A 27,116-nucleotide genomic window follows, 5' to 3' on the forward strand; every position below is an offset into this window, starting at 1 on the left:
TGCACAATAGTTGGTGAGTTTTGTCTGCATTACTCATGATGGAATAATAAACACTGAATGAAGTACCTCACAGTCTAGGATGGACAGATATTAGGAGTGGTGTGTTTTGACAGTTTTGCTGAGGTTGCAGTAGTTAGTGTTGTAATTGTGTAGAAGAGTTAACAAGATTTATGTTTGTTGCTGTGGTGCACAGATTCCATTTATAAAAGTTTGCTTCTAATGATGATTTTAGTGTGGTAGGGAGTGATGGACCGTTTAAAGGAGAAGTAAGGGTGGCCTGACTCTGGAAAAACATATGTAGAATCATTATATTCCTGTAGAGGCTGTACTTGTTTAATTATTTTCTGTAAAGGTTCCTGGCTGAATGTGACCATCAGGTGTGTTATGGTTGGAGGCAGACTTCTTTTAATATTTTAGCAGATTTAGGTGGCTCACAGTGAGCTGCCACATCATTTGTTCTGCTTCCTGCAGACTGACATTCTTCTGTGGACTGCCAAGGTGGGTGTCACAAGTTAGCAGATCCAGAGGGTAAGCAAATGAGGGTTGAACTTTAAAAAAGGTATATGGAAGCAGCATCTTGCACAAAGTTGTTTGAAATCAGCTTGCTTAATACACAAATGCCTTGAACTGCTCATTAGGAAAATGTAGAGGGCATGGGAAAGTCCTAAATTCCAGGCTGAGGGACTCTCCTCAGGACTTTGGCAAGGAGCCCTTACATTCAGACTCAAATCCTATCCCAGTGGTAGGCCTTTTTTTTGGTGCCTTTTTTTTCAAAGGACATAACAAGACTTGTTCTTTTTTTAAAAAATGCAGTGGCTAGAGAAGGAGGTTTTGTCATCATTTTGTGTATTCAGGTTCAATTCAGGAATCTTTGGGCTCCAGGAGCAAATGAGGTGTACTTAAAGACGGTAATTTTGTATTTGGACATCTCATTTCTGCTAAATTGGCATTTTCATTGCCTAACATACTTTTTTTTTAAAAAAAAATCACTAAAAATGGTTTTGGTTGTTATCTTGGAATAACCTCTGTGAAGAGATTTTGGCAACTATTCTCTGCATAGGGCCTTTAAACAGAGCAAAAGTTTGACTCTGGTTGGGATGTGAGAGGAAATAGAAACAATGATTTATGTTTCTTTAATGTATATTTTGCATGTAACCTTTGGAGTATCCTGTTTATAGTGCTCTGAAGATGCAGCCAGCCTGATTTTTGGCCATGTACTTCTGCATGCTTTGATGGAAGCATGCCCACCTACCCCGTGGCTAAAATCTGGCTCAGAGCTTGCTGGCTGCAGGCAGTTGCTAAGTGAAACACAGGAGGTGAATCACATTTCCAACAGCTCCTGGATTTATAGCTGGCATTACTGAAAACTTTCTTGCATTGTTTTTTTTTCTTTTTTTTTTAATCTATACAAACCAATAGGAAAAGCCTTTTGGAATTTGTGAACATTCCTGTATTTTCAAACAAAGCAGAATATTAACAGAAAGAAAACACTAATTTTCTTATATCTTTCTTACATTGATATAAACCTGTTTAGAAACCAGTAAGATCCCTGAAATTAGAGGATCCATCTGCACATTTCTTAATAAACTGCCTGGTCAGTCATCCTGTTTCAGGCTTCAGAGAGTACAACTAGTGAGTGTTACCAAGCTGTATCGTAGTGCTGTAATTAGTTGTATATTTTCTCCCTGCTTGGAGAGAAGAAGCAAAACCAGAGACAGTAACACTCTTGGACAATATTTAAACCTTACGTAAGGCAACCAGCCTAGATTTGGGCCACTGTATCTTATGAATTACAGAGGATATTTATAAATCAATGATTCTGGTAGTCTGCCTTTACATTGTTCAGTTTAATAGATGGTTGCTGGCCTCAATACTAATTTCATTATTCCGAGTCTGAGATATTTATTAAAAAGATTATTAAGGTTTTCAGGTAAGGATTAAATGACCTTATTGAAAGTCAGATGCAGTTGGCTTGTTATGAGGAAAAAAAATGTCACTTTTTTTTCTTGGAAATGGCTTGTTCTTGTCACAGAACAAGCTGACCTGCAGAAATGTCCTCAGCAAATATGAGATGTCTCGGGCCACAGCAAAGACCATTTAGTGCCACTGCGTCATGGCTAGACTCCTGGGAGTTTGTCTGCAGGTCTCTGTGGAGTGCATGCCTGTGAGAATCAGGTACTTAGTATGCAAAGGCTGGCATAAATGAATGCAATGTTGGATTCATTCCTTTCGGGTGCTCTTTTCTTCATCATATCATTACTTAGGTATTAGTGAAGCTAATTCATCATACTGAGAGAATTTTCTGGTAGAAGTTTTTGAGCGGCTTAACATGTCTTGTGATTGAACAGATAAAAGTTGAAGATGAAAAATCATTCGGGAAATTAGATTTTATTTTTAAATCCGTGAAGATAATTAAGCACTGAGAAGAACCTTTGAGGGTAATGGTGGACTCCTTTCTCCTCATTTAAAACCCTGTTTTTCTAAAAGTTGCTGTAGTATGTTGGCTAGAACATTAGCACGGTACTGAGAGTTCAGTTACAAATTACAAAGTTTGTATTAATATTCAGTTATTTCCTAATTAGGCATATCCTTCCTTTGATGGATATAGTAATAGTTTGGCTCCACTGTCGGCTGGTATCACTTTTCTGTAGAAAGTAGTAAGTAGCAGCATGAGGACTTTGAAAGCCCTCTTGGAGTTTAAACACATGCTTTTTATTAATTTCCGTTGACAGTTGTATAGCCAAATCCTGCAGTAGCCTTTGAAAATTTCAGCCAAAGTATTTGGTTTTATCATTGATGAAGTCCCAGCTGGGTACTGTGAAGATATGAGTCATTTGCTAGCGATGCTTGACAGTTCAACGGTAATGTGGCCTCAGGCCATCGGTTTACACTGTGAGGTCTGCGAGGGCAAAGAAACCCCAAAGTTTAAGGAGAGCTTGTTGCTGCTAATGCCTGACATAGTATTTGGAGAGACTCAGTCAACATCAGTGCGTTGTCTGCCTGCCCCGTCCCCTTGCCTCTGTTGTGCCCATTTGTGCTTGGGGTGAGTGGAGGTAACTGCTTATTCTAATTCAGAGCTGCCTATTCCCTGGATGAAGTTTTATCGGCCTGAACATGGATACAAATTTTTTCTGTTCGATGAAATAACATAACCGTTATGCACTTATACACAACAAAACCCACTGGTTTTAGTGTACGCTTGTTATACCTCTGCTATATCATATAACTCTCTGCATCACGAGTACTTAGTAGCAAATTCTGTCCTTTTCTGAGAAGAGACTGAAAAGCTTTGGACAGATTATTAGCAGAAAAGAGGACATGAGAAAAATAAAACAGAATTGTCTTAAGAGGGTCATTCAGAAACTCTTTTCCCTGTCCTCAGGGACCAGTACTCAGTGAATCTGAACGTTAGAGACAAATTTCAGAACTGATAAAAGGAAATACTCTTGCATGCAGCCTGAACAAGATGCATGTGAAACTCAGTGCCCCAGAAAGTTGCTGAGACAAAGAATGTAGCAAACTTAGAAAATGGTTTAGATGCTAATAGGTATTACTGATAACCATAATTATAATAATAAACACTATCAAAGTTTGAAAGAGATATTACATTTCATGCTTTGGGGCATAGGCTAATCTCTGTCTGACAAATATTCGGCAAGATGACTTGTGGCAAGATGATGTCATGTCTACCTTGTGCGGGTTTCTTATGCTACAGTCTAAACTTACCATGCTAGCAGTAAACAAAACTATGTGAAACTGTTGTCTAATTGCTTGGATCAACTACTGTGTACAAAATCCTGTAAAATGTGCATCTCTATCCATAGAAGAGGTAGTAATCTCAAACATAGTTTTTAAATTAAGTCAGAAATAAATGCAAAGGAGGTAGAAATCTTTGTAACTGTGTAGGTGTCAAAATGATATTGACTTAGTAAATGGTCTCACACTACACTGGACATTATGTCCTCAGCATGTGTTTCTGTTAGGGTGCATTGGGTTTTTTTTTTGTATAAAATTAATTGTGAGTTGTGACTACAAGTTTTGCTGCTTGGTCTCGTTGCCTTTCTCTAAAGTCCAGTGTATCACCTTTTCTAGATACAACATCTTATGCTAACATCCTTTTTTGCCAAGCAGAGCCACTCCTCAGTTAGTGCGTCTTCTGCTGCAAAGCAGTTTGGGTAGCACTCAAAGCAAAAGCTGGAATGGCCTTGCGTTAAAGTTCACTAGCTCAAAATACCCAACCAGAAAAAATGAATCCCAAAGCAGTGCTTTGATGAGTTTCCTAGCTGCCTCTTACAACTGTGAATAAGGGAATAAAATAAAATACACATTTGGTAGTACTGTGGCGATTACATTACATTACTACTTTGTTGCTGCAAGAATTTCCTTGAAATCTTGCAGCTGGTTTCTAGGGTGACTCTTAGGACCCTATAGAATAATAAGTACCATTATTTTGTAACCTTTGGCAGGGTACAAGCAAAATGTAGCTGTTGCCCTCAGAGAGATAACACCAACATGATGTTATGTGCACGTGCAGGTTTTTGCAAATAAACAGAACTAGAACTAATTCTGGGAGAAAACTAGTACTGGAGCATTCAGCTTCAATTCTCCATCCTGTAAATAAGCACACTGCAAAAAGAAGTTATCTCAGAACTTAATGGCTATTAAAAGAGGGCTTCATGGGACCAAAGTTGTTTTTATTTTTGCTTACACAAGAGGTTTCATGTGAAATGATATGTTAGCAGGAACTGTGTGGACTTCCACAGCGAAACACTAATCTGTCATGCAGACCTTGTCCCAAATGAGTAGTGCCCAAATGAGAAGAGGGAAGTCTTAATCTCTTTCCAAGCTCAGGTTTGCCTGAGGACTGGTTTTCTGAGGTGGTATGGAAGGGTAACTTTATAAAGCAAAAGATCTCATTACTTCTCTCCGTGTCCCCTAATAAGGATAATTAATATCCACGTGTTCCCTAAGATTAGTTTTATTTCCTGCCCAGCTCATTGACAGAGAGTGCTGAGACTTGAATTCACAGCAGGCAGGAGCAGATGGCTACCTTCGCTAACAGATTACTGCATCAAGACATACAAACCATGCAGCTTTGTTTCAATATACTTCAATGTATGATTTATAAAGTGCACGTAATAGAAGAAATCTATGATGCTTATAGTAAGAATCACATTACAGCAATGCTTAAAGCACTAGGAGAATTGCTGAAGCAGTTATTGTATACTTGTGCTGATTTTCAAATCTTATTAGGTAAAAAAGCATTGTCTAGAAAATAATTTGTCTTGTCTTTGCTATTGCTTGCTCTCATTTCATTTTTATTGAACTAATTAAACTTAAGAGATTTCCAATACATGTAGCTTCTATTGAGCTTCCAGCAAGCATATTAATGTGTTACAATTCACACTAATCAGATGGTTAATTGTAAATTGGGACCTTTATCATAAGAATCCGTCTGCTAAACTTTACCTGCAAGTCCTTGATGAAACTGCTGTACTGCAATTAGAGGGTGAAATAAAAAAAGGAGAAAGAAAGAGAAGCATTGTTTCAGAAAAAGAAGAGTCATTGCAAAATAATACGTACCCAGCATAGTAGATGAGCTCTGTTGTTTGAGGTGATAAATTGCAAGTAAAGCATGCCTAGAATTGTTGTTGAAATGCCTCCTAACTGAGGGCAAGGTTACTGACGTTTAGCAGCTCCAAACAATGGCACAGTATCTCTTAAGAGAGGTCTGATATTTCCAGCATGTTGCATAATTATTTGCCACGTAAATAAATATGACATGTGAGGCATTGTGTGCCTAATGGCTATCATTAAGGCATTACTTTTGAAGAGGGTCAGCTCCAAAGGAGCCTACAGCTTGTTGGATCTTTGGAAGCACTTGGCACACTGGAGCCGTCACTCTTCTGGAGGTGCCTATTGCTTTGGGCACTGTAGAAGGAGATAGGCAGTGGTTTGTTGCTCTGAGAGGGAGAGGGAGTCATGGCTTTTGCAAGAGCTAGTAAGCAGTACTGTCTTCCAGCCTCTGTGCTTTACTGAGGGCAGTAGGCAAGTCTTCTGGGGTAGCAGCCCTTTGCTGTCACTGATGCCCTATGTCCTTTCTCTCCATTGTGCTCTCCTGCTGCCTTTGACTTGAGGAGTTGGGGTCTACCTTGGTCTCTGTGGCCTGTGGGAGAGGGAGGGCTGAAATCTCCTATGTGTGGGCTAGTGGGATTTTCCTGCTAGTATAGTGGATAACAATTAGTCACTGGAAGATAGAGATTTTATTGCAGCTGCTACAAAGATGACAGATTAGGACACAATTTAATGTTTTGAAGAATTAAGATTTCTTTTCTTTTCTTTTTCTTCTTTTTCTTTCTTTTCTTTTCTTTTCTTTTCTTTTTTTTTAAGAAGGCAAAAACTGAAGTTAGGGTAACTCCCATTTGCGCACCTGAAACATTCCCCTGTATAATTACCTTAATGTATTTCTGCATGCTATAATGTTTTTTTAGGATGTGAAGTGGAGAAAGCATAAAAAAATGTTTTGTAGCAGCTTAATGTACTTATACTTCCAAAGATGCTGTTTGTACTCCCTGCCTGAACAGTAACTGACCACAGTGAATTTCTGATTAAGCAGTATTATTGATTGTACTCATACATTTCCCATAGAACTTAAGCGATGTCTATTTCTAGCTAAAACAAATCTATGTTTTTCTCTTTTCTCTTTATTTTTTGCTTGTATCATAGACTTGCCCTCAGCAAACTTAAGCAATTACAACATCACTGTCGTGGAAGGCAAGAGCTTCACGTTGTACTGTGACACTACTGGAGGGCCACCCCCTAATGTGTCCTGGGTGCTCACTAACCTTGTTTCAAACCATGAGGTAAGTTCCTTGTTCAAATGTGTGACAAGATGTCTCAGACAAGAGACATCCGCTAAAGGATGGAATAAAGCCTCATCTCCAGCATCATTTAACCTTTTATCAAAAATATGAAGTAGTTTCTGGATGCTCATGTAAATGAGAGTGCTGTAGTTTCATGGAAATAATGTAGTGAATCAGGATACAGATTTCTTATTATCACAAGTGCTTTCTTGTTATCACAAATGCCTAAATAGAAACCGTAAGTCTAGTCTATTCTAATCATGAGGAAAACTATGTGTCTCTAATTTTATTATATTTTCAGACCAAAAGCTGAAACTTTGGTTGTAAATATTAAATACTTTGTGGTTTGTTTCATTTTCCTTCAACAAAACAAAGTCGCAACAGAAAGCCTTGGAAGTTAAACTGAAACTTTTACTAAAAGAAATGGCAAACTTTTCTTATGAAGTTTGAAAATGTTGTTACAATAAAGCTATCCAGAGAGTGGGAAATTTTATTTCCTCAGATCCCAGTATTCTGTGTCTATTAGACTGTGTGTGAGTGGAGCTCCTTTCTGATGGAGGTGGTGATAAGGAGAAGCATTTAAGCAGGTCTTCATCAGCTGCTGATTTCTTAAGTTACCATTATACAGTGTGCAAAAATTGCCATTATTTACAATTTCATAGCCTTGGCTCCTCTGTGTTCTTGAGCGTACAAACTGCCTACAGCTTTTGGCTCTGTACCAGGCATGTGATGTATATCTGCAAAACCGTTCCTGCAGTGCAGAAAAGACAGAACCTCTAAGATCTCTTAATCTTTGCACTTTCTGCATGGAGGTCATTACATTAGGCCTATGAAGAATTTGACTAACCCGTCTTTCAGTTGTCATAAATAAGAGCTCTGCAGAGCTCCAGTTTTATTTTTGAATTTCTCTCTAATCAGTAAGACTACCCGAAGGCACCAGTCGTCATCAAGAACAAGAAATTAAAACAGTTTGGGGAACCTATGCCAAGTTGTACTTATTTTTTTTTTGGGGGGGGAATTATGAGCCAAAACAAATGTGGGATACTGTTCAGAAAGTGAGATCACCTCATTTTTTAACTTTCCTATCTTTGAAATGCCATGTTCAGTTTGTTTCAAGTTTTCCAGAAATATTCTGTCCTGGCATAACTTTGTGAGATTTCAGAGGGGCTAATAATATAGGCTAGCTGCAAACTTAACCATGGAACACAGTAGTCTTTTCAGTAGCAGAAGAAAGAGTGCCTTTTAAAGCTCATTTGCCATTCACAACTATCCTTCCCTTTCTGCAAGTGTTGTTTTTTGTTTTCTTTTTTTCACTTCCATATCTCTGTTTCTGCCTCCCTTTTCTTCACCTCCTATGCTGCTTTTGCCTGTTTTTCCTCTCTTTCCCGATTTACAAGGAGAAATATTAGCAAAAATTAAAACTGAACACCGGTTTTGTGAAGTTAACGGCATGCTTGGCTTGTATGCTGGTGTCTAGTTCTGTTGATGCCTGTTAGGCTTTTCTTGCTGTACGTTTCAGTGTTGATTGTGCAGTTGAGCCCTGAGCTCTAACCCTTGCTCTGAGGAGTCCTGGCCTCTGAGAGTTATACCCGAAAAGAAATGTGCTTTGGGGTGTTGGCTTTTCCACTCCCCGGGGTCACACTGAAATCAATGGGATGTTTGACTTCAGTTGAGTTAAGGTGTCATCTCAACGTTTAAAATCCTGGTCCTTCAGGCCAGGTCCCACCTGTCCCCATAGGCTGCCACTGGACATCACTGTGGTTTTAGAGGTGCAACATCTCATTTGTTTGTGCTCTGCGCAGCATCAAGCGTATGTGTACACTAAGAAAAGTATCCCCAAAAGGAGTCTTTTAAATGATGTTCCTTGCTGTACATTTTCTAAACGCGTTTTAGTTCCTTTCCTCTCTTAAGAAATAATCTCACATTTTATGAAGGAGCTTAAGTACGAAAATAGTAATTGGATATCATTTTAGGGACTTGATTTAAGAAAACAGAGGCTGTAACAATCAGCTTTGACACATTGTTGTCAAGGTGTAGTAGAGCTCAAAAGGCAGCAGCAGGAGAGGTGTCAAGCTAAGCGTAAAGGAAAGAGATAAAAGGAAGAGTAAAGCAAGGACTGAGCAGAATGTATAAGTGAAGAATAAGATTAAAGAGAGCTGAGATAGACTGTAGAGATCAATCACGAAATGGAAGAGGGGGCAAGAAAAGGAATGGGTACAGAAATAATAGTTTGTGTAGAGGGGAAGAAGTGTTAAGAGAGGAGAGAAACTAAAAGTGACAGGATGAAAGAAAGGATGAGTATAGTGTTGTAGCAGAACAGCTCTTCTGGGGCTTTAAATTGCCGCCACCGATGGTTAGCATTGCTTCTGTAGGTGTTTTGCATTGGTTTGGATAAGACACCAAAGTAACACTACGATTAATTGCAGGCTGATATAGCAAAAAGGAAATGAAACTGGAAAATGCTGTTGAACTGTGGCCGATGGCGCACTCTCCCTTGTTTCTTCACCCTGTAGTTGACAAATGCATATTTTTCTGATCATTTTTAGATTGACACAAGTAAGAATCCTGCCTCGCTAACCATCAAAAATGTTTCATCCATGGACAGCGGACTGTGGATTTCTTGTGTAGCAGAGAACATCGTGGGAGAGGACCAGGCGTCTGCTGAGCTCACGGTGTTCTGTACGTAAGCAGGGCTGCACACGCCTCCCCAGGCCAAACCACACTGGCACCAACTCTTTTGGGTATAAATATTTGTTGGGCGCTGACACTTTTGAAAGGAAAACACCCTGAAAGCATGTGAATTATCTGTTGTAGTTAATGCTGGGAATAGCCCGGTTGTTATTTTTATCTTTTCCTGCTCTGAGTACTTCTGCAAAAATTATGTGTCTAAATGCTTTATCTTGCAGTTTGGATAATCTGTAAGTAAACGTCCGAAACCCAAAATATTCAGTGGTACTGTCAGTATGAAAAGGTTTGTAATGGTGTGCATATGCATACACGCTATCTTATAATCTAAGATATGTGTATACCTCAAAAGGGTCTTAGAAATTATTTATAATAAATTACATTTTTCAAGTTTTTTTTTAATCTAAAGCAACAACTGCTTTGCTCAGAAAATAACACACTTGCAACATTGTTCTACCAGATGTAAATTTATTTGTCAGAGCTTTGAATAATGTACTAATTCGTCAGGGCCAAGGAAGGGGGAAGGGACATGTAGTATAGAGACACTAGCGTGTTAATTTGAAGATTGCAGCCTGAATTCATTTTATGTGAAATAGACAGGATGCTTTCACAAGTTGCAACCCTGTGTTTAATTGAAGATGGGAATGGAACGCTTTGTAGATGGAAAACTCTGTTCAGCATGTGCTCGTGACAGAGTAAACTAGTGAAATTACTATAGATGCACTTCAAATATGTTGTAGGTTGAAATTGGATGTGTAATAGCTACGGGAAGGGACATAAATTAGAAGTGTTTGAACAGTGTAAATGAGATTCTCAGATTGGCACTGTTATGATTGATAAAAGGGAGTATAACTAGATGAAATTGGATGCAGTTAAGACAGTATCAAGGAAAATTTCCCAACAATGAAATAATATGCAAGGTGTTGGAACAATCTCCTGAGTATAAGCCTGTAAATTTGAGGCATTTAGCAGGTTTGAACAAAGAAAATGTATCGTGGAAAGTGGTCCTTCCCTCCTTGAAGAATCCAGGCAATGAGATCATCTGCTCTGGCTTTGATTCGGTGAAGAAAATCATCTGAAAGTTTGGATTCCTAGCTGAATATATTTGCAGTGCTACTTGTTTTTGGCCAGCTTTTAACTATTTTTAATACTGTTTTGTTCCTTCAGCACTCCTCTGCACCATTTTTAGTACAGTGAAGCTAAAAGCTCTCTCTCCCTTCTCCGTGATCTGGTAACTGAATTTTCCACACCTTGCAGAGTCTGAGTAGCTAAACGGGGTTTGGTCTTTGTCTAAAACTAGTTTGTTTTGTTTCTTTCTGAAGAAGGGATTCATTTCTGTTCTGAGCATAGTATCCTAGGTAGAGCAGGTGGGCTTCTTGTGTGAGTGTCCTCCAGATAGGTGCAATGCCTATAGCAAGCATATTTTATCACTGATGAGTGACAGATACTTTCCCTGATAGCTTGAAGGGGGGAAAAAGCCACATTCAGGACATTCTGATGTTCTTCACTCTTTTTTCCAATGTAGTTGCACCAAATATCACATTTATTGAATCTCCAACCCCGGACCACCACTGGTGCATTCCATTCACTGTGAAAGGGAACCCCAAACCCACATTGCAGTGGTTCTATGAAGGGGCTATACTGAATGAGTCTGAATACATCTGTACTAAAATACATGTTATCAATCAAAGTGAATACCACGGCTGCCTTCAGCTGGACAACCCTACCCATCTGAACAATGGTGCTTATACCTTACTGGCAAAGAACGAGTACGGAGAGGACGAAAAACGTGTTGACGCTCATTTCATGTCGGTTCCTGGAGATGGTGAGTATGATGATTTTATGTTAGCAATTGCAAATTGATGAGAATGTGGGGATAGTGCTCCTGGCCAGCTTGCCTATTTTGAAGGAAGCTTTTTATATTTACTTTCTTCTTTGAATCAAGGTCATCAGGATTAGTTGTAAAATAATGTTTTTCTTTAACATTTTCTTGTTTATTGCTTCTGAAGGGAGGCTCTGCTACTGCTTCGTAAAACCTCCCTTTAGGTGACCGTTATCAGCACCAGCTAAGGCTGTTAAATATTACTATTTCTGAGGTGCTTTCTCTAGGCTGAGTTCTGATCCTGGAAAGCACTGAGTGCCAGTTCAGTCAATCTACAAGTTTTCTGCACCATGTATGAGTGTAACTAGGCAGTGTGTCCAAGGACACAGGGAGTTAAGCCTACAAAGGATCTAGTGCCTTGTTGTAAAATCAGTAATGCAGTCTGCCAGTCCCTGCTAATGTATTGTTTAGGACACCAGAGGGAGCTGGAGAGAAAACAAGGAACTCAGAGGCAGGATGGACAAGGTCTCAGGTCTTTACGGGCAGCTAGACTTTTAATTCCCAATCACTTCAGTGGAGGTTGGGCACCTGCATGCCCAGGAGTATCTGTGCTCAAGATGGTTGCTGTTAAATGTTTGTATCGTATGCTGCTCTAAAGGCTCCAGGTCAGCCCTCCTAAATGCTGTGTGAGCCAGCTCAAGGTGGGCTAACTGCCTGAACTGCAGGGACTGCTGAAGTGGTTGATGTTCATTGCGGTTTGATCTTTCCTCACATCTTCAAAGCCATATGTGAAGTGATTGTAAGTGTAAGAAGGCACACATGTATGTGTACTGCTAAATGTGAAAAAAATCTGACTGGACCTTGCACAGCAGGAGTGGAAATACAGGCACGTGCTCAGAGAGTCGTATCTGAAAATATGAGTATGTACCTTTGGCTTTTTAACCGTGGGATAGAAATAGCCTCCCTCTTTTTTGAAACAGCAATGTGCAGTGCTAATGTTATGTGATAGGAAAAATGATGTGATTTTTTAAAATTCTCTCTCCTACATTGCAGGCTATAAACAATAAAAATACAGCATGTGTTTAACATTTATACCTATCAGCTCAGTCTGCTATGGGGGGTGAGATGGCAGTTCTTTTCCTTTTCCACCCTTAAAAGAGGAAGGTGAAGAGCTGATACAACCAGGCTCGATTTACTCCTGCTGTTCTTTGTAGCTCCTCTCCTATGTTTCCTCTGGAGTCCTTCCTTAAATAGAATCATTACAGAAACATGCCATGTTTTCAACTATGGGCATCCTCTAATACTGCATTATAACAGCTGAGTAAAATGGTTCACCTCATACACGTTCTACATACAAGTTCTCTTACCCTTTGATTATTTAATATGAACCTGGCTGCATTTTCTTATCAGAATAACAATTCCTCTAATACACTTACATGAATTTGATTTTATTCTTTCATTCAAATTCATTTTTCCTGTTCCCTTTTCCCTTTATGCTTCTCCCCCGTAGGTCGAAAATTTCCCAGTTGTGGCCTTTTAAATTGTTAAATAGAACAGAAGGTATCCTCCTAGATAGGAAGACAGCATTATTTATTCGTTCCTTCGTTTTTATAATTATAAGCAATTTAAATATCCAAGATGAGAAGTGCTTAAAGAACACAGCACAGATTAAGCTCTGCAGTGGATTAAGCTTCACAAAAACTCTGTAGAGGAAACTAGAATACATGCAGAGAGAATGTAACTGTGTTAGAAATCAGTTCATGTGTAGTGGATCGTACCAAACCAGTCTTAAAATTAACAACAGGGGAAATTGCTTATCTAGTTAGACTCCTCAATATTGGTTTTATTAGTAGGGCTTTTTCCTATAGGGCTTATGACATTGAGCTTTAGAATGTTCCACAATATTGCTGCCTCCTCCACTGAAGCTGTCATAAAAGCGTGTATTAAGAAACTAGAATCCTCCATGCATTATATTGCTAATTTTTTCTTTCCCTCTGCTACTACTATTTAAAGCACTGCCAGGATTTTTGAAACCCTTAAAAGGCCTTTTCAGCCCTGTCGTTACTGTGTAGTTTCTTCTTTTGGCCCATGTATCATATAATGAAGCATGAGGATTAGGCCCACGCCCTGGTATTATATTCATTTCCATGCCTTCATGACTGAATTAAATATCAGTCCTGATCTTTTATGGGGTGGGGTATCCTCACTGAGCTTTGAACCAATTCTGTGGTTATTACATCACTTACAGGCAAATGCACTGAAAAAAAAACCCAACAAAAACTCTTTAATCTATAGAATATGTATTTATTTAAAATAAATTCGACAAAGTCTGAAGCTTGTTGTTTTACCATTCCACCTTCAGAATTATATCAAACACAGTAACGGCAAGATTTGTGCTAGGATGCTTTCAACTTGCATTCTGCTACTTGCAGAATGTTTTTTGCTGGACTAAGGATGCAGGCATAAAGGACAGGAAGGCATGTACCACAGTGGGATTTGGATCAAGTTAATGATATCACATTTAACATAAATTAAAACTTGATTTCAAAATACTTAGGTCCAGGAGAATAAATTTCACATTCTATTAGTGAGGATTTTTTAAAATTAGTTTTAATCTGCTAACCTTTGCAGACTCCAGTTTAACTATGTTTGCTGAGAATAATTTAACTATTACAGACTACAGTGTGGCAAACAGTAAGCAAGAAAGTGTTTTATTCTGGGAACTGTTTCCATAAATGATCTGTAACAGCTAATGAGCACTGGAGATGTTGTTAATAATAATAACTATTTATAAGTAAGCTTGTTCATCTACCAGCCTTCCACTCTAAAATTCAGCTGAAAGAATTCAAGTCACATAGGATCTTGCCAAGGTGACAGAATATATTAAATATGCATCTTGCTAGTGTGGCATAATAACATTGGACTGTTTTGCAGAAGCTTTTTTTTTTTTTGGTTTAAGTCTTCTGCTTCTGCTTTATTCTCAAAATAACATTTTTGTAAAGAAAGAATTAAGCAATCTAAATGTAGTTGATACAGATTATAAAGGTGATTGGATAGGATATGTCTATAATTGTTTATTTGCACAACAACCTGTCCTAGCAGGGACCAAAACAACAATGCTGTTCTTTGTTTGGATTAAAAATAATTACATGTAAACATGCAAAATTACTGTGGTGAGGTTTAATTTAAAGTAGTTTCAACTAATGTTTTGATGATTGAGTAGATATGTTTTTGTGTAGAGAACATGGTATAGAAATTTGGGTTTGGTCCAGCTTCTTGATTTTGCAAGTTTATTTCATATGAAGTATTTAGTTATATAAAAGATTTTTGAGTAGAGTAGATGACTTTCTAGTACATATACTCCTGGCAGGAATTAGGAGTTAAATTGATCTGATTATTTTATCCCAATTCTGGTAAGCAGTAACAACAATGTTTCCATTTAATTCCGGAGTGAAGGTCTAGGAAGATTTCTTCTTCTTTCTTTAGATCATGAGAAGTAGGACTCATAAAGAAGGTAAATTGGAAATACATTTTTTCGTCAGTTGTGTGTTTTATACTGGAAAAACTGAATCTTTGAAGATTTATGGGCAGAAAAACCTGATCTGAAATTACTTGAGGACAGATAGGAGTACACGCTCATGTTAATTATTTCTACAGATGGACATGGCCATTCTCATGGGATCTTCTTAATTTGTATTTCTGGGTTTTATATCTTCAGTGTATTTTAAATGAACCTAATTATCTGCTGTCATTCCGCAAATAGGTTGCAACTCTTATTTTCAACACAGACTCTCACGCTGTTGACTTAAGCAGAAACAAGTGTGTTCAGATCATACTTCACAGTGGCTTTATGCCAGTTTAATGCTGCTGGTATGGAATTACTGTATGATACTGTAAACTACATTATGTTTTTTGGAGTTTGATTCATCTTTAGAAGTTTTAACTATCTGTCAATTTTATTTTCAAGCCAACAAAAAGAAAGCGTAAATATATGGAAAAGATAATTCGGTGCCTACTATATGAGGTGCACTGTAAATACATCATAAACTAGGATGAATGGGTATTGTGAAATATAGCACAAGTATCTGTTGTAGCATGATTAGACTAATAGTATACTAATTTCAGTGGGTGTTTCGTGCATTGTGCTCACATATGTGCTCAGCCTTACACATGTGCGGTAATTAGAAAAAGCTGCGATCTGTAACTAGTAACATCCTGAAAAGTATAGACCAGATGGGTGTCTACTTGTGTAAAGGCTGGAGTCTCTAGTTTCCTTGCCTATGAGGGATCTTACTCTTTCAAGAAGAGTTGTGCCTGTGGATCACCTGAGCATCTGGCTTCCTGGCAGCATCTTCTGGCAGAGTGAACCAAGTGGTGCTGCTTAGTCCATTGCTACCTCTAGCCCTTAATTTGCAAGCTGTGTGTGGCTGGCTCTAAACCTGTTTGCCTAGTGATTTCATTGCAAAATTTTTTAACTAAAAAGCTAGTGATTGTAACTCCCACCAAGCTCTGCTTCCACCTAATGTCAGAATTTAACACTGATTTCCAACAAGAATAGTTCCTGCTGTACTTATTCCAGGTATGCATTAACATTGCACAGCAGAATTTGGCCATTTGAGAAATATGCTTGCTTTTACCAGAGTTAATAACCTGTGCATTAGTTGTTTCACATGAAGCAAATCATTAATGGTTAGAATTGCTCTAAAATAATTGTAAGAGTAATCTGATAAACAGCTAGAACAGTATTTTTGATGTTGCTTTGTGTTTTTGTAGGTATTGACCATTGTTACTGCTAATAACGTGAAATCTTAAAAAAAAAAAAAAAAAAAAAAATCCTGAAGAAACTCTTACTGTTCTAGCATTTGCAATCTATTTACAAAGGCTTTTTTTTCTTTCTTTTTTTATTTTTTTTCTCTTTTCCATGTACAGGTAGTGGCCCAATTGTGGATCCAGACGTTTATGGTATATATTTGATTTTCTTTTTCTTTTCTTTTAATGATAGAAATGAAGGAACTCAAACCACTAAAAGATTGAATGTCAGGCTCAGTTAAACTGAAATGGCACATATTATAACACAGTTCTAAAAGGTACTTTGTATTGTTGGTTCTTTTCCTGCCTTATATAATTTAAGATAAATGAGGGCAATATGATGTTTTACTTGCTTATTTTGATTCTGGTTAGGAGGAGCATAAATCCACTGCTACCGATGGTTACAATTGGTCCTGTAGCATAACAGCTGCCTGATACAGCTCATGGACATGAAATTTTTTGAAGCTTTAAGAAGCATTTCTCAAACGAATGAGGGTTCATGATTTCTCCTTATATAACTTAATTTATTTTTTCAGGGATGATTCCATACTTGTTTTGCCTCTAAAAATGTTTCCATAAATCCCCCTTAAAAATGAGGTTGGCACAAGTGAGTTTTCCTGTAGGCAATTTATTTTTCTCTGTCCGCTCTTTTGTACCTTCCCTTAATCTGTCTTGCATAAGCAGAACATCAAGTCAGTCATATCTGAGTGTATGCCAGGAGACTTGATGACACAATGTTCATGTTAGTTTTTTGTTGGTCAAAATGTTTTAGGCTGTACCTAGCAAAAGCCAATGTGCACTGTCATAGAAGCTGCAAACCGAGAAACAACTGGCTAGTTTCACATAATGCTTCTGGTGTACTTCTGCTCAGCATGAAAGTCCATCCTCATCAGCACATCCACAACACTCTTTAGCTTCCAGCTGAAGCTGGTTCCTGTTTGGAATACTTTTATTTGGATGAAGTGGCACATGATTCAAGCTTCCTTAAGCTGATTTAAATGTTATTGCTCTGATTCCATTCCATGTCATTAAACTTTAGCAAATGTGCAATTGAAGCATCAATTTGGCTTTAAATGCTTAGGAAATAGCTTCCCCTCCCTCTTTTTCCAAATACTTTTTATTTGTGGGAGGAGGGGAAGAGGAGGGAAGGGAGTGATGGTTTGCCCCGTTTCCTACATGTGTGGCGTTGTATAAGTTATACACATGAATATTTTGATTCCGAGGTGTTTACCAAGGTCCTGATGCATGTGTATGACTTTAACTGTGTGAGTACTGCGATTCAGTTGACTTTGGTAGATGCTGTTGGAATGTGTGCTTTGGGTTGTGCAAGTGAACCAGAGCCTGAAAGATCTAGTCCTGATTAAAACATCATTCCTTTTTATTTCTGGTTATGCTTTCTACTTTTTGTAACGGCTGTCTTTGATCTTTGTTTCAGTGACTCAGTGCTTGCTTTGTGAAGCACTTTGTAGTCCAGGCCACTTCCTTAATTATTCCAAATTCACAAGTCTAGTCAGTGCGATATGAATAAATAAAGCTGGCTAAAAAGTCTGGGAACTGTCATTCCCGCATCTCTGGAGAGCCAATGCTTGCAGTGAGCCGCCCGAGGACCTGCTCTCCCGGGGATGGGCGATTCTTGTGGCTCTGCTTCAGCAGATCAGGGCGACCCACCGCACGACTCTCCCACACCGGACAGCCAGTCAGCCTGGGCTGGGGGTTCACCACCAGCGCTCCGGTGCGTGGCGGGGGGTCCTCCCATGGGTCTCAGGGTTTGGCCTCCCTTCTTCTGTCCTTCACGGGCAGTCATGCCCAAACCTTCTCCGTTAAGTGCTTTAAAAAGGGCCGTGGGAAGCAGGAGAGCTGGTGGGCTGACAGAAGTGCACATGATGTTAGGTCTGCAGGGCGGCGGGAGGGGGGTGCCTGTGCACGTGGCGCTTTGTGGGTGTGAAGCACAGCGCAGTCATTAGTGCCCCAAAACCGATCTCTGCAGAGCCCTGTGGGAAAGGCAAGGAGGAAGGGTTTCCACCCTTTCGTGTGAGGAGTCACTGAGACAAAGAAATAATGGCTTGCTCAAGGAAATCAAATGCTCAACCAGCTTCTTTGGTGCTTCAGTTCAAGCTTTCATGTTGTGCTGCTTTTTCTGATGTGGCCATAAAAAATGAGGGAGGTGGTATGCCCCATGAAACTGAACTCCCGGGAGTGTTTCACAAAATGACTCCCGGGTGCCCGTGACTGTGCTTTTTGTCTGCATCCCAGCTGCTCTGCACCCTGTTTATAAAACAGCTGCAAAGTACTGCCCTGCTTGAGTTGTGATTTACCTCAGTTGGCATCGGTGTGTGTGGCTGCGCAAGGTACGAAGCACGAGGGCATCGAGCCCTGCAGCAATAGCAGTCCCACATAGCGTGAGTCAAGAGGCGTGACCCTGTCTGCATGTGAATGCGGTGTGTCTATATCAGTATTTCATAACAAAATAAACAGGAATTTATTTAACTCAGAATTGCCCCTTTTTGGCTGGATGGTTGTTGTGCATGTTTTCCTTGCCTGGGTCACCCATTTCAGGGTACCTTGAAACTCTGGCACTACTTCAAATGCAAATTGTTCACAGTTACACAGTGGGAAATGGCAATGCAGCCCTGATGTACCAAAGTGGCCTACTTTATCCTTTCACATTTTAATATAATGCTGTATTCAGAGAATTCACAGACCCAGACCTGAAATACTTTGGGTCATTCCCATTAGTCCTTCAGTGTATGCTTTCCAGCAGCTTAGGGTAGAAAGGAGTGTAAGCACAATTGCAAATACAGTTCATCAGCTTTTGTCAGTGTCTGCCAGGTTAAAATTAAGGGCAATAAATTTTTCTCTTAAAAACTTACATTATAGAGATAAGTTCTTAATTTTATGTGTTGGTCCTATTGTATGGTCAAAGCTATCAGAGTGAAGATATTGCCAGCAAATTGTAAAGAAATCCAAGTCTTATATCCTGAGATACTTGTTATAACCTGGATTTCTTCACTGATCAAGAGTCTAGGGGCTGCCTGTAGGTGAATAAAACTGAACTCTTCTCTTTCACTGTGCCAGAGCTTGTAGTGATGGTAGTACATGGTCTGTGCAGCTCCCTGTCTCCCTATCTAGGCTGCCTGTGCAAGTGAGGGATGGGAATTATTTTGCAAGAATTGCAAACTAAGGACTAAAGGATTGCAACTTTGTGAGAAGCAAAGATTTTAACTTTGCTGCAGAGGAAACTATAGGCATAGGGATGCAATGCTGAGTTGGAGAATTTAAGCGGTAAAAGGCCGGGAGCTTAAATCTGTTTTCTCATGAAAGCTCTGTAGACTTAATAGGTATTATAACTTGAAAAGCTCCTGTCCTTTGGCCTAGATGGTGTAGACCCAAAGTAGACTATGTGAGTTGGTTAGACAATCTGATTGGAATGATTGTAGCATTGGTGGCAGAGGTTGCTGTGTAGATTCAAATAGCAAAGAAATCTGCAGCCTGATGAGTGCTGATGAGTGCTGTGCAGAAAGAAAGTGTGTTTGTGCATGCATGAAGATCAAGGCCAATGCAGCTTGTTGCTAATGTTGCCAGCAGAGCTTTCCAGAATGGCCTTGGGAGCTAAAGAAGATAAACTTTACCAAGGCACAGACAGGCCTTCCCTTTTCTTGCCAGATGGCAGCTCTAACGTCGGAAGAGTTCCTGCCTCTGCTGTTTGTGTGAGCTATGGCTCCACATTTTGCTTTTTCATATTCACGATCACAATTTCATCGGTAGGCTTGTGACACTGATTTTAATCAAAATATAGGCAAAGAAATACACAATTGCAAATTTAAATTACAGTGCAGGAGATGTATTTGTAATACATGCACTTATTGTCCTTGTCTGCTTTCTTTCATCTACCCCCATCTTATGGTCATAAAATAGGAACATTATATATATTTCTAGTTATAATCATAAAATACATTTAGCCTTTTTATTTTAATGCATGGATTAAAATTCATATGTGTAATATTTAATCTTTGTTACATTGTTTGAATAATTCTGAGAGAAAATCATGGACTGCACGTATCTGTGTTTCATTTTAAAATAACTATAAATAATTAAGCCATGTTTGTTCTTTTGATGGAGTTGTCCTGGATTCACCCCTGCAGACCTATAAGTAGTATTGTTTTGATTAATCATGTTTCTCTGGACCATCTCAGGCCCTTAGCCTTTTTTCAGGTTTACCTATATGACAGTTCAGCATGTTAGACTGTAATCTCTATGCACACAACAGTATTTCTGGTCATGTTTAACCTAAGAAACACAGCTATTTCACATTTGATAGCAATAAACTAGCTAAAAGGCCAGCTGCCAAGTTCTCCTCTGCTAAACAGAAAGTCCCCAAGCTAATTTCTGAGACTGTCCTATATTTGGCTGAATACAAGGCAAGGAAAGTTCAGTGTAGAGGGCAGTCTTTCATTTTTAATGGGAAGTCAGAATCACATAAAAATAGCTTTATGGATGGAGTTTTTAGTTAACTCTAGTTTTTCTAATATATATTGTAGTGTAGATTCCTTCTCTATAATAGTACAAAGAGAAGCAGCTTCGTTTCTCAAGTCTGTCAATCACACTCTATTTACTCAAAATTACCTGCCACCAGGATCCCCCAAAATGTATTAGGTATAATAGAAAAAACATATCATTTTCAAAGGATTCGAAATGCTAGAAGGTGTGAGTAGCATTATGATATTATAGAAATGAAATAAAAAAGACTACTGTTTCCCCCTTAAGATTACAAAATTATAAAAGAAACCCTTTTTCCTTTCCTAAGAGTATGAAACCACGCCTAATGATCTTGGAGACACCACAAATAACAGTAATCAAATCACTTCTACGGATGTTTCCAACAAAGAGAATGAAGATAGCATCACTGTAAGTATATACATTGTTTCCTGATCCGTAATCTTCGCAGACTTTCTGACTGTACAGCTAATGAAACTGCGGAGATTGTAATGGGACCCTCACGTACCAGAACAGCAGAGCCATTACTGTGTAGTTACCAAACTTGAGAGAGAGAGAAGGAGAAAAAAAGCACCCCTCCTCACGTGTTTGTGGAAGAGTAGATCACTTTTCATTACAAGTAGAATTGTTAATTTGTTTCATGCCTTTCTGAACAACTGATTGTAATGTGCCGGTCCAAGACTTTGCTTCCAGTTTTAGCCAAGGAGAGCAACTCTTTATTTACAAAACGAAGAAATTCAAGGTAATTTAAAGACTTACCTGAGTTCACATCCTGAACCCAGCTGCTGCTCACAAGGAAGACATGCTGTAATGAACTTTCAAATTCTAATTGTATGTTTTAGCATGTGATTTCATGTATTTTTTTGATAAGGTAATTTGTGGCACATCTTAGTGGAGGTGCTGAATTGGTGGTCTGTTTCTTTGGTGCCTCACCTTTCATGCTGCCCCGGACTCCTGTGCTGAAATACTGGGAACTGGTGGTCGGTGGCCAGTCTGGTTAGCTTTGCTGCCTCCCTGCTCCAGGCGTTGATGCTGCTGCAAGGTGACAGGCAGTGGAGAGTGCATGAATTTGTGGACCAGGGGGGAATTGTGAGTTGAGAAAGAATAGAAGAGGAGACTGCGCAGGCTAGATATTGTTTCAGTACATATGACCGGAACTGATGAGGGAGGAATCCATTTTGTGCAGAATGGGAGAAAGCCTGCCTGGTGGCTCTCACCAGCGTTGATGGTTGGGGAGTGAGAAGTTGTAAGAGTAAGGGCAGATGGCAGAGTTCCTAAAACTCCTATTTTGTTTGTTTCTGTCTGTTAAGTGAAGAAGTGAAGTGGGGCCATAGTGCTCTCAGCCTCTGGTCCTTCACATTAACACTGCTTGTTTCATGGAGACAGTCTATGTTAAAAGATCGGGAGGATCCTAGACAGTCTCATCTCTCCTGATAGGAGAATCACAGAATGGCTGAGGTTGGAAGGCACATCTGGAGATCATCCAGTCCAACCCCAAGCTCAAAGCAGGGTCACTTAGCGCAGATTGCCGAGGTCCAGGTCCAGCTGGGTTTTGAGCATCTCCAAAAGTGGAGGTGCTCTTACACAGTCTCTCTGGCCAACCTATGCCAGTGTTCAATCATCTTCACATTAAAAAAGTGTTTTCTTATAAGCTTTTTAAATGTGTTTTTCTACAACACGCTACTCCACTGGAAGGAAAAGAGGGGATGAACATTCCCTCCCACATGCCTTGAACATATATGTTGAGAAAAGGGGTTCTCAGAGGTATCTGAATCCCTGTTCTCTGCAGGGTGGAAGAAAGCTCAACAGGTGGCTTCCTTCTGTGCTCCATGATCCGAGTTCAAATGTTTCCTATTTCAAATGAATCTCTTTACCTAATTGGGTTAATCTGAATTTATAGTGAATGACTGAAGATAGTTCATGAGAACAAAACAAGTAGGTTTGCTTTTCTCCTCTCTTTTAGGTTTATGTTGTGGTGGGAATTGCAGCACTGGTGTGTACTGGCTTAGTGATAATGCTAATTATTCTGAAGTTTGGAAGACACTCTAAGTTTGGGATGAAAGGTAAGTAGGGTTGTTTTTTGTATCTTGTATCTTGTATCAGAACTGTAATAGTTCTGGATTGTACAGGCGTTTACTGTTGACTTTTGCATAAGAACAGTCTAGATGAAGGGCATCATATTTTGGGGTTCATTTATTTGTCAGGTAAGTAAGGGTAGAAAAAGACATAGATAGGAGCACAAAATTTTGTTTTGAACTGTTCTACTTCTGTTTTCTCTTACCACAGATCTGATTTCTCTCCTTTCCACTGCACAGCCCTTTGGGACACTTCCTGGAGTAAAATGTTAGTTGAGGTAGAGAGGAGAGAGGTACAGAGGTAGAGGATAAGAAATGAAATTCATTCTGATATGAGTTTGATTATAAACATTTAACAGTTCAAGAATCTGTGCTGTATGCAAAAGGTACTTCAAACTATACTGTAAATGCAACCTTGGGGTAACACATTCAAAGCTAAACAACAGCAAGAGGGGAAGGTGTATTTGCAGTGTGTCCTGTCACACTTATGCTTTTTGCAGGGTGCATTTTCTAGAGCTTCTGTGTGTGCCTTGGGAAGTGGCAGCTGCAGAGAGTGGCAAGTGCTCTTGTTACTGTGGAAGAGGAAATCTTAGCTCTTTAGTTTATTTATTTATTTTACAGACAGATGGAGGCACATGTAACACAGAGGTACCTGTAACAGCTCCAGTACAGTATTACTGTACTGATCTCCTCAGTCTGTGTCTAGAGATGTCGGTGGAATTGTATTAAAAAAACCCTTCCACACAAAATAAACACTTATCTTGCTGAGAGGCCTAGAAAGTGCTTTTGCTGTGTGCTAAAGAGGACAAGCTCTTGTTCTTAAGATGTGTAGATGAGGGTCCGTGGGGAGAGTGGTAACTAGTCTTTTGGTAGGCTTCTGTTAACCTTATGTCCTTCTTCTCACTCATGCTTGTGATGTAGTGTCACAGAATTTTTTTCCCCCACGGCTGTATATTTTGCTGAACCAAATTTTTTTCCTTGACAGTATTCTTTTGAGAGACATCTAATGTGTATTTGGTTATTTGTACATTATTTTATAGAGGGGAATTCCTAGAAAGATACAATTTGAGCAGAGCAGAAACGTAGATGGCATGTATTAACTTGCTGAGATGGTAACCATCTTTTCTTTCACCTTCTGATGAGCAGTTTCTGGTCTTTGGGGTAACCTAAAATATGACAAGCATTGTGAAAAGCCCAGAAAAACAACATGGAGCCTGTGGGATAGAGTTGCAGTTTTTGACCAAAGACCAGAAGAAACTCCTTAGAATTGAAAACAGAGTAAATTTTTTTTTGTGGCTAGCGTTTTCTGAAATGCATTAGCCAGCTGAAGGAGGTGGAAGCCAAATAAGAACAGTAATGGGAAATACCTGAGGTTTGGGCTTTAAAACTGAATGCTTGTTAGATTTTTAAAAATCTCCATTGTAGTTAAAAACATAGCGTTTTTGGAGGAACTAGAAAGTAAACTCTACCCTGAAAGAGAAAGGGTAAAGTATTATTTTGCATGGTAATGTAGTAAGATACATTTTAGAGAACTCCTTATTTAGTGGTAGTTCTTGAGTATCTTCAATTAGGACTCTTCTGACAAAAATAATGGTCATATATAAGCATAGTTTTTACTTTAGTCATTTTCTGTTGCAGAATTGTTGATCTAGATCATATTTGATTAAGGATATGATTTGGAAGGAATGACTGGCCAAAAGTAAGGCAGAAATCACATGTATGGAGTTTATTTTATTCTGTTAATTTGACCAGTGATGGTTAGAAGAGCAGTAAAATGAGTTCACTGTTCAGGTACATTCCTTCAAAAACAAATCACTGGCATGGTATATGTGGTAGTGGTGAAATGTCATTATAAGCTATAGATAAAATCCAAACTTTGTGTTAAAAAGGAGTGGTATTCAATTATCCCTTAAAGTGAGCCTCAGACTTCTCTGAAGTTTATACTCACGTCAAGCTTCACACTATGGGTCCATCTATGGATCTGTAGTCCCAGAAACATTTTCTAAGTTTATCATCGTCAGTATTGTTTAATTTGTAGTAAAGAAACATGTAAAGACCTAAGATTAAAGCACCATCTTGGTATGTAATACCCAGAATGTTAGTAACAAATTGCCTGCTCCAAATAGCCTGCAACATAAGCATATATTGAGAAATAATGAATGAAGATAGACAACCTGGGGTATTTAAGGATGAGGAAAGTAGGGCAACAATGAAGGGAAATTTCTTACAGTTAGAAGTATAATATGTTTAAAATATGTATTTTTGGAAATTCTAGATAAAAGGATCAAACCAGCTTCCTGTGAATTCCATGCGTGGTTTGTCACTGAGTTCAGTGAGAGGAAAACTAGCATCCAACTTAAGATATGGACATTATTTTATAATTTGTGGTTTAGTAGGGAAATGGGAAATAATAAAATATCCATATTGCCATGTAAAATATTTGTAAAGCAAGTTAAAATATTTTGTGTTCATAAGAAGGAACTTCCTGAGTTATATGGGCCAGAAATGCACAAAAGGCTGTGCTTCACTCTTCTATTAACTTGTGAAAAAACAATAGCTACCTCAGGCACCCTGTCACTAAACCTCCCCCCACCCTTCCTCAAACAATAGTTCAGAAAAAAACAAAGCAGTCACTCAGTGATAACTGGAGCAGTAAAACTGGTGATCAGTGGTATTGTTCGTGTTACCAGGTACCAATGGGAGAAAACGTTCCTCTGAAAATCAGAAAATGTGTAAAAGGGCAGTCTGCACTGTGTCCCAAATAGGTGATATCTTTGTAAGGGATGATTTTTTCATCCCTTCTGGGTTCACAGCAGGCATCTGCAGCATCTTGAAGACATTGTTCTATACTTCTTATTGTTTAATGCCAATCTGTTCTGTTTTCTGCATGGACAGGGATCGTCTAGCCGCTTCTTGCACTGTTTCCTTGCTGAATCCCTCCTCACTTAATGAGCTAGTGCATGGTAGGAGGTTGGGCCTGAGGTACGCTGCGTCAGAGCAGCCGTACCTAGGTGTACTTGTGCTGAACGACTGTGGCACAGCTCACGTACACCCCCCCCCAAACCAACTTTTCTTCTTGCCAGGACTGTACCTAAGTGGAAGAGGGCCCAATGTACATGACTGGGAGCACCTGGTATGCTGGAGGCTTCCAGTACATTTGCTGTACAGATCGATCTCTACTGAGATGTGTTAAGGAGCTGTGTAAAAATAACCTACCCTCTCTTCTGGCTTCTTTCCATTTTGTATATCTAAGGTGAGGGGACAGCTTGGGATACATTCATTGCACACTGCTATCTTGCCAAATTACACCAATATAGTGCTTTTTCAGTATAGTAGTAAGCAAGTCCGCTCATGACCAGTAGCAGAACTAAAATGTTTTGTTTGCAATGTCCTGGATTCCGGTCGAAGTTGGGTTGCACTAAACATAGCAAGTCTTTTCACTCCTGCCCTGCTTCTTTTGCTCTGTCTTTATAGTTTGGGGAAATAGTGTTCTGATGATTAATTCCAAGATCAGTGTTATTGCAGAAATGGCCTCTGATTTGTGCTAGAAGAGACTCAAAATACTGTTAGTGTATATATATATATATATAAAACTTTCTACTCTGTGGATAAACTTTCATGTTGTGTGGGACTCCCAGATAGCATTGCAAAATTCACTGAAGTAACTGGTATAAGCTAATTCTCTCTTTCTCTGCTTGTGTATATCTTAAGTACCTTCTTATGTCTGTTGGTAAGAGCTGTGTGTGAAAAGCTACTTTTGGTTCCTTGAGGAGGTGAGATTTTTAGACCCTTGCAAGAGGCTGCAGAATAAATAGCAAAAAATTCTGTTAATTTCTTAAATATATTTATGATAAAGATCTGTGGGTTGCTCTTATGGAATGCTTTGGCTTGCTTGCTCGCTGGAGGATGTGAAAGTGCTTGCGGTGGGAATTCACTGAGGGCTGCCAAGATATCGTATCATTTTGTGTGTATGTCTGACTCCATCTATCCAGCATATGAAACTGGAAAATAGCAAGGGAACTGGAGCAGAGAGGGCAGGAGCAGGTTCATGAACTCCCTGAGAGGATTTGTGGAGAATAATTCTGGTCCTGTTTTGTTCCACATCCCCTGTTGAAAAATGAATGTGATAAATAAATGGTTGCAAAATACAGAGCTTTTTAGTTTTCAAGTGTTTGTTAACATTCAAACATGTCACTAATCATGGGCTGAAGTACAGAGGAAACTGATGGAAGATAATACAGCATAATTCAGTTAGAGGATGAAAATATTTTTGCTAATTTGAAATGAGGTAAATTTTGCCACACGGTGACTGTATTCAGGCAACAAAGCAAAATCTTTAGTGCTTCCTTACTTGTTAGGAAGTCTGTA

General features: G+C 39.1%; 1 protein-coding gene across 5 annotated transcripts in view; it reads left to right on the forward strand.

Annotated features, from left to right (window-relative positions):
* The window catches only part of NTRK2 (neurotrophic receptor tyrosine kinase 2), a 199,462-nt gene that overhangs the window by 33,600 nt on the left and 138,746 nt on the right, over positions 1-27,116 (forward strand). For all 5 annotated transcript variants that reach the window (XM_062599007.1, XM_062599003.1, XM_062599004.1 and 2 more), the window contains exons 6-11: positions 6,727-6,863; positions 9,410-9,542; positions 11,074-11,373; positions 16,300-16,332; positions 20,984-21,084; positions 22,637-22,736. In XM_062599007.1, the coding sequence (XP_062454991.1) occupies positions 6,727-6,863; positions 9,410-9,542; positions 11,074-11,373; positions 16,300-16,332; positions 20,984-21,084; positions 22,637-22,736 (804 nt within the window). The remainder of the gene's footprint in view (positions 1-6,726; positions 6,864-9,409; positions 9,543-11,073; positions 11,374-16,299; positions 16,333-20,983; positions 21,085-22,636; positions 22,737-27,116) is intronic.

The sequence above is a fragment of the Rhea pennata genome, chromosome Z, assembly GCF_028389875.1.
Source record: "Rhea pennata isolate bPtePen1 chromosome Z, bPtePen1.pri, whole genome shotgun sequence".
Classification (NCBI taxonomy): domain Eukaryota; kingdom Metazoa; phylum Chordata; class Aves; order Rheiformes; family Rheidae; genus Rhea; species Rhea pennata.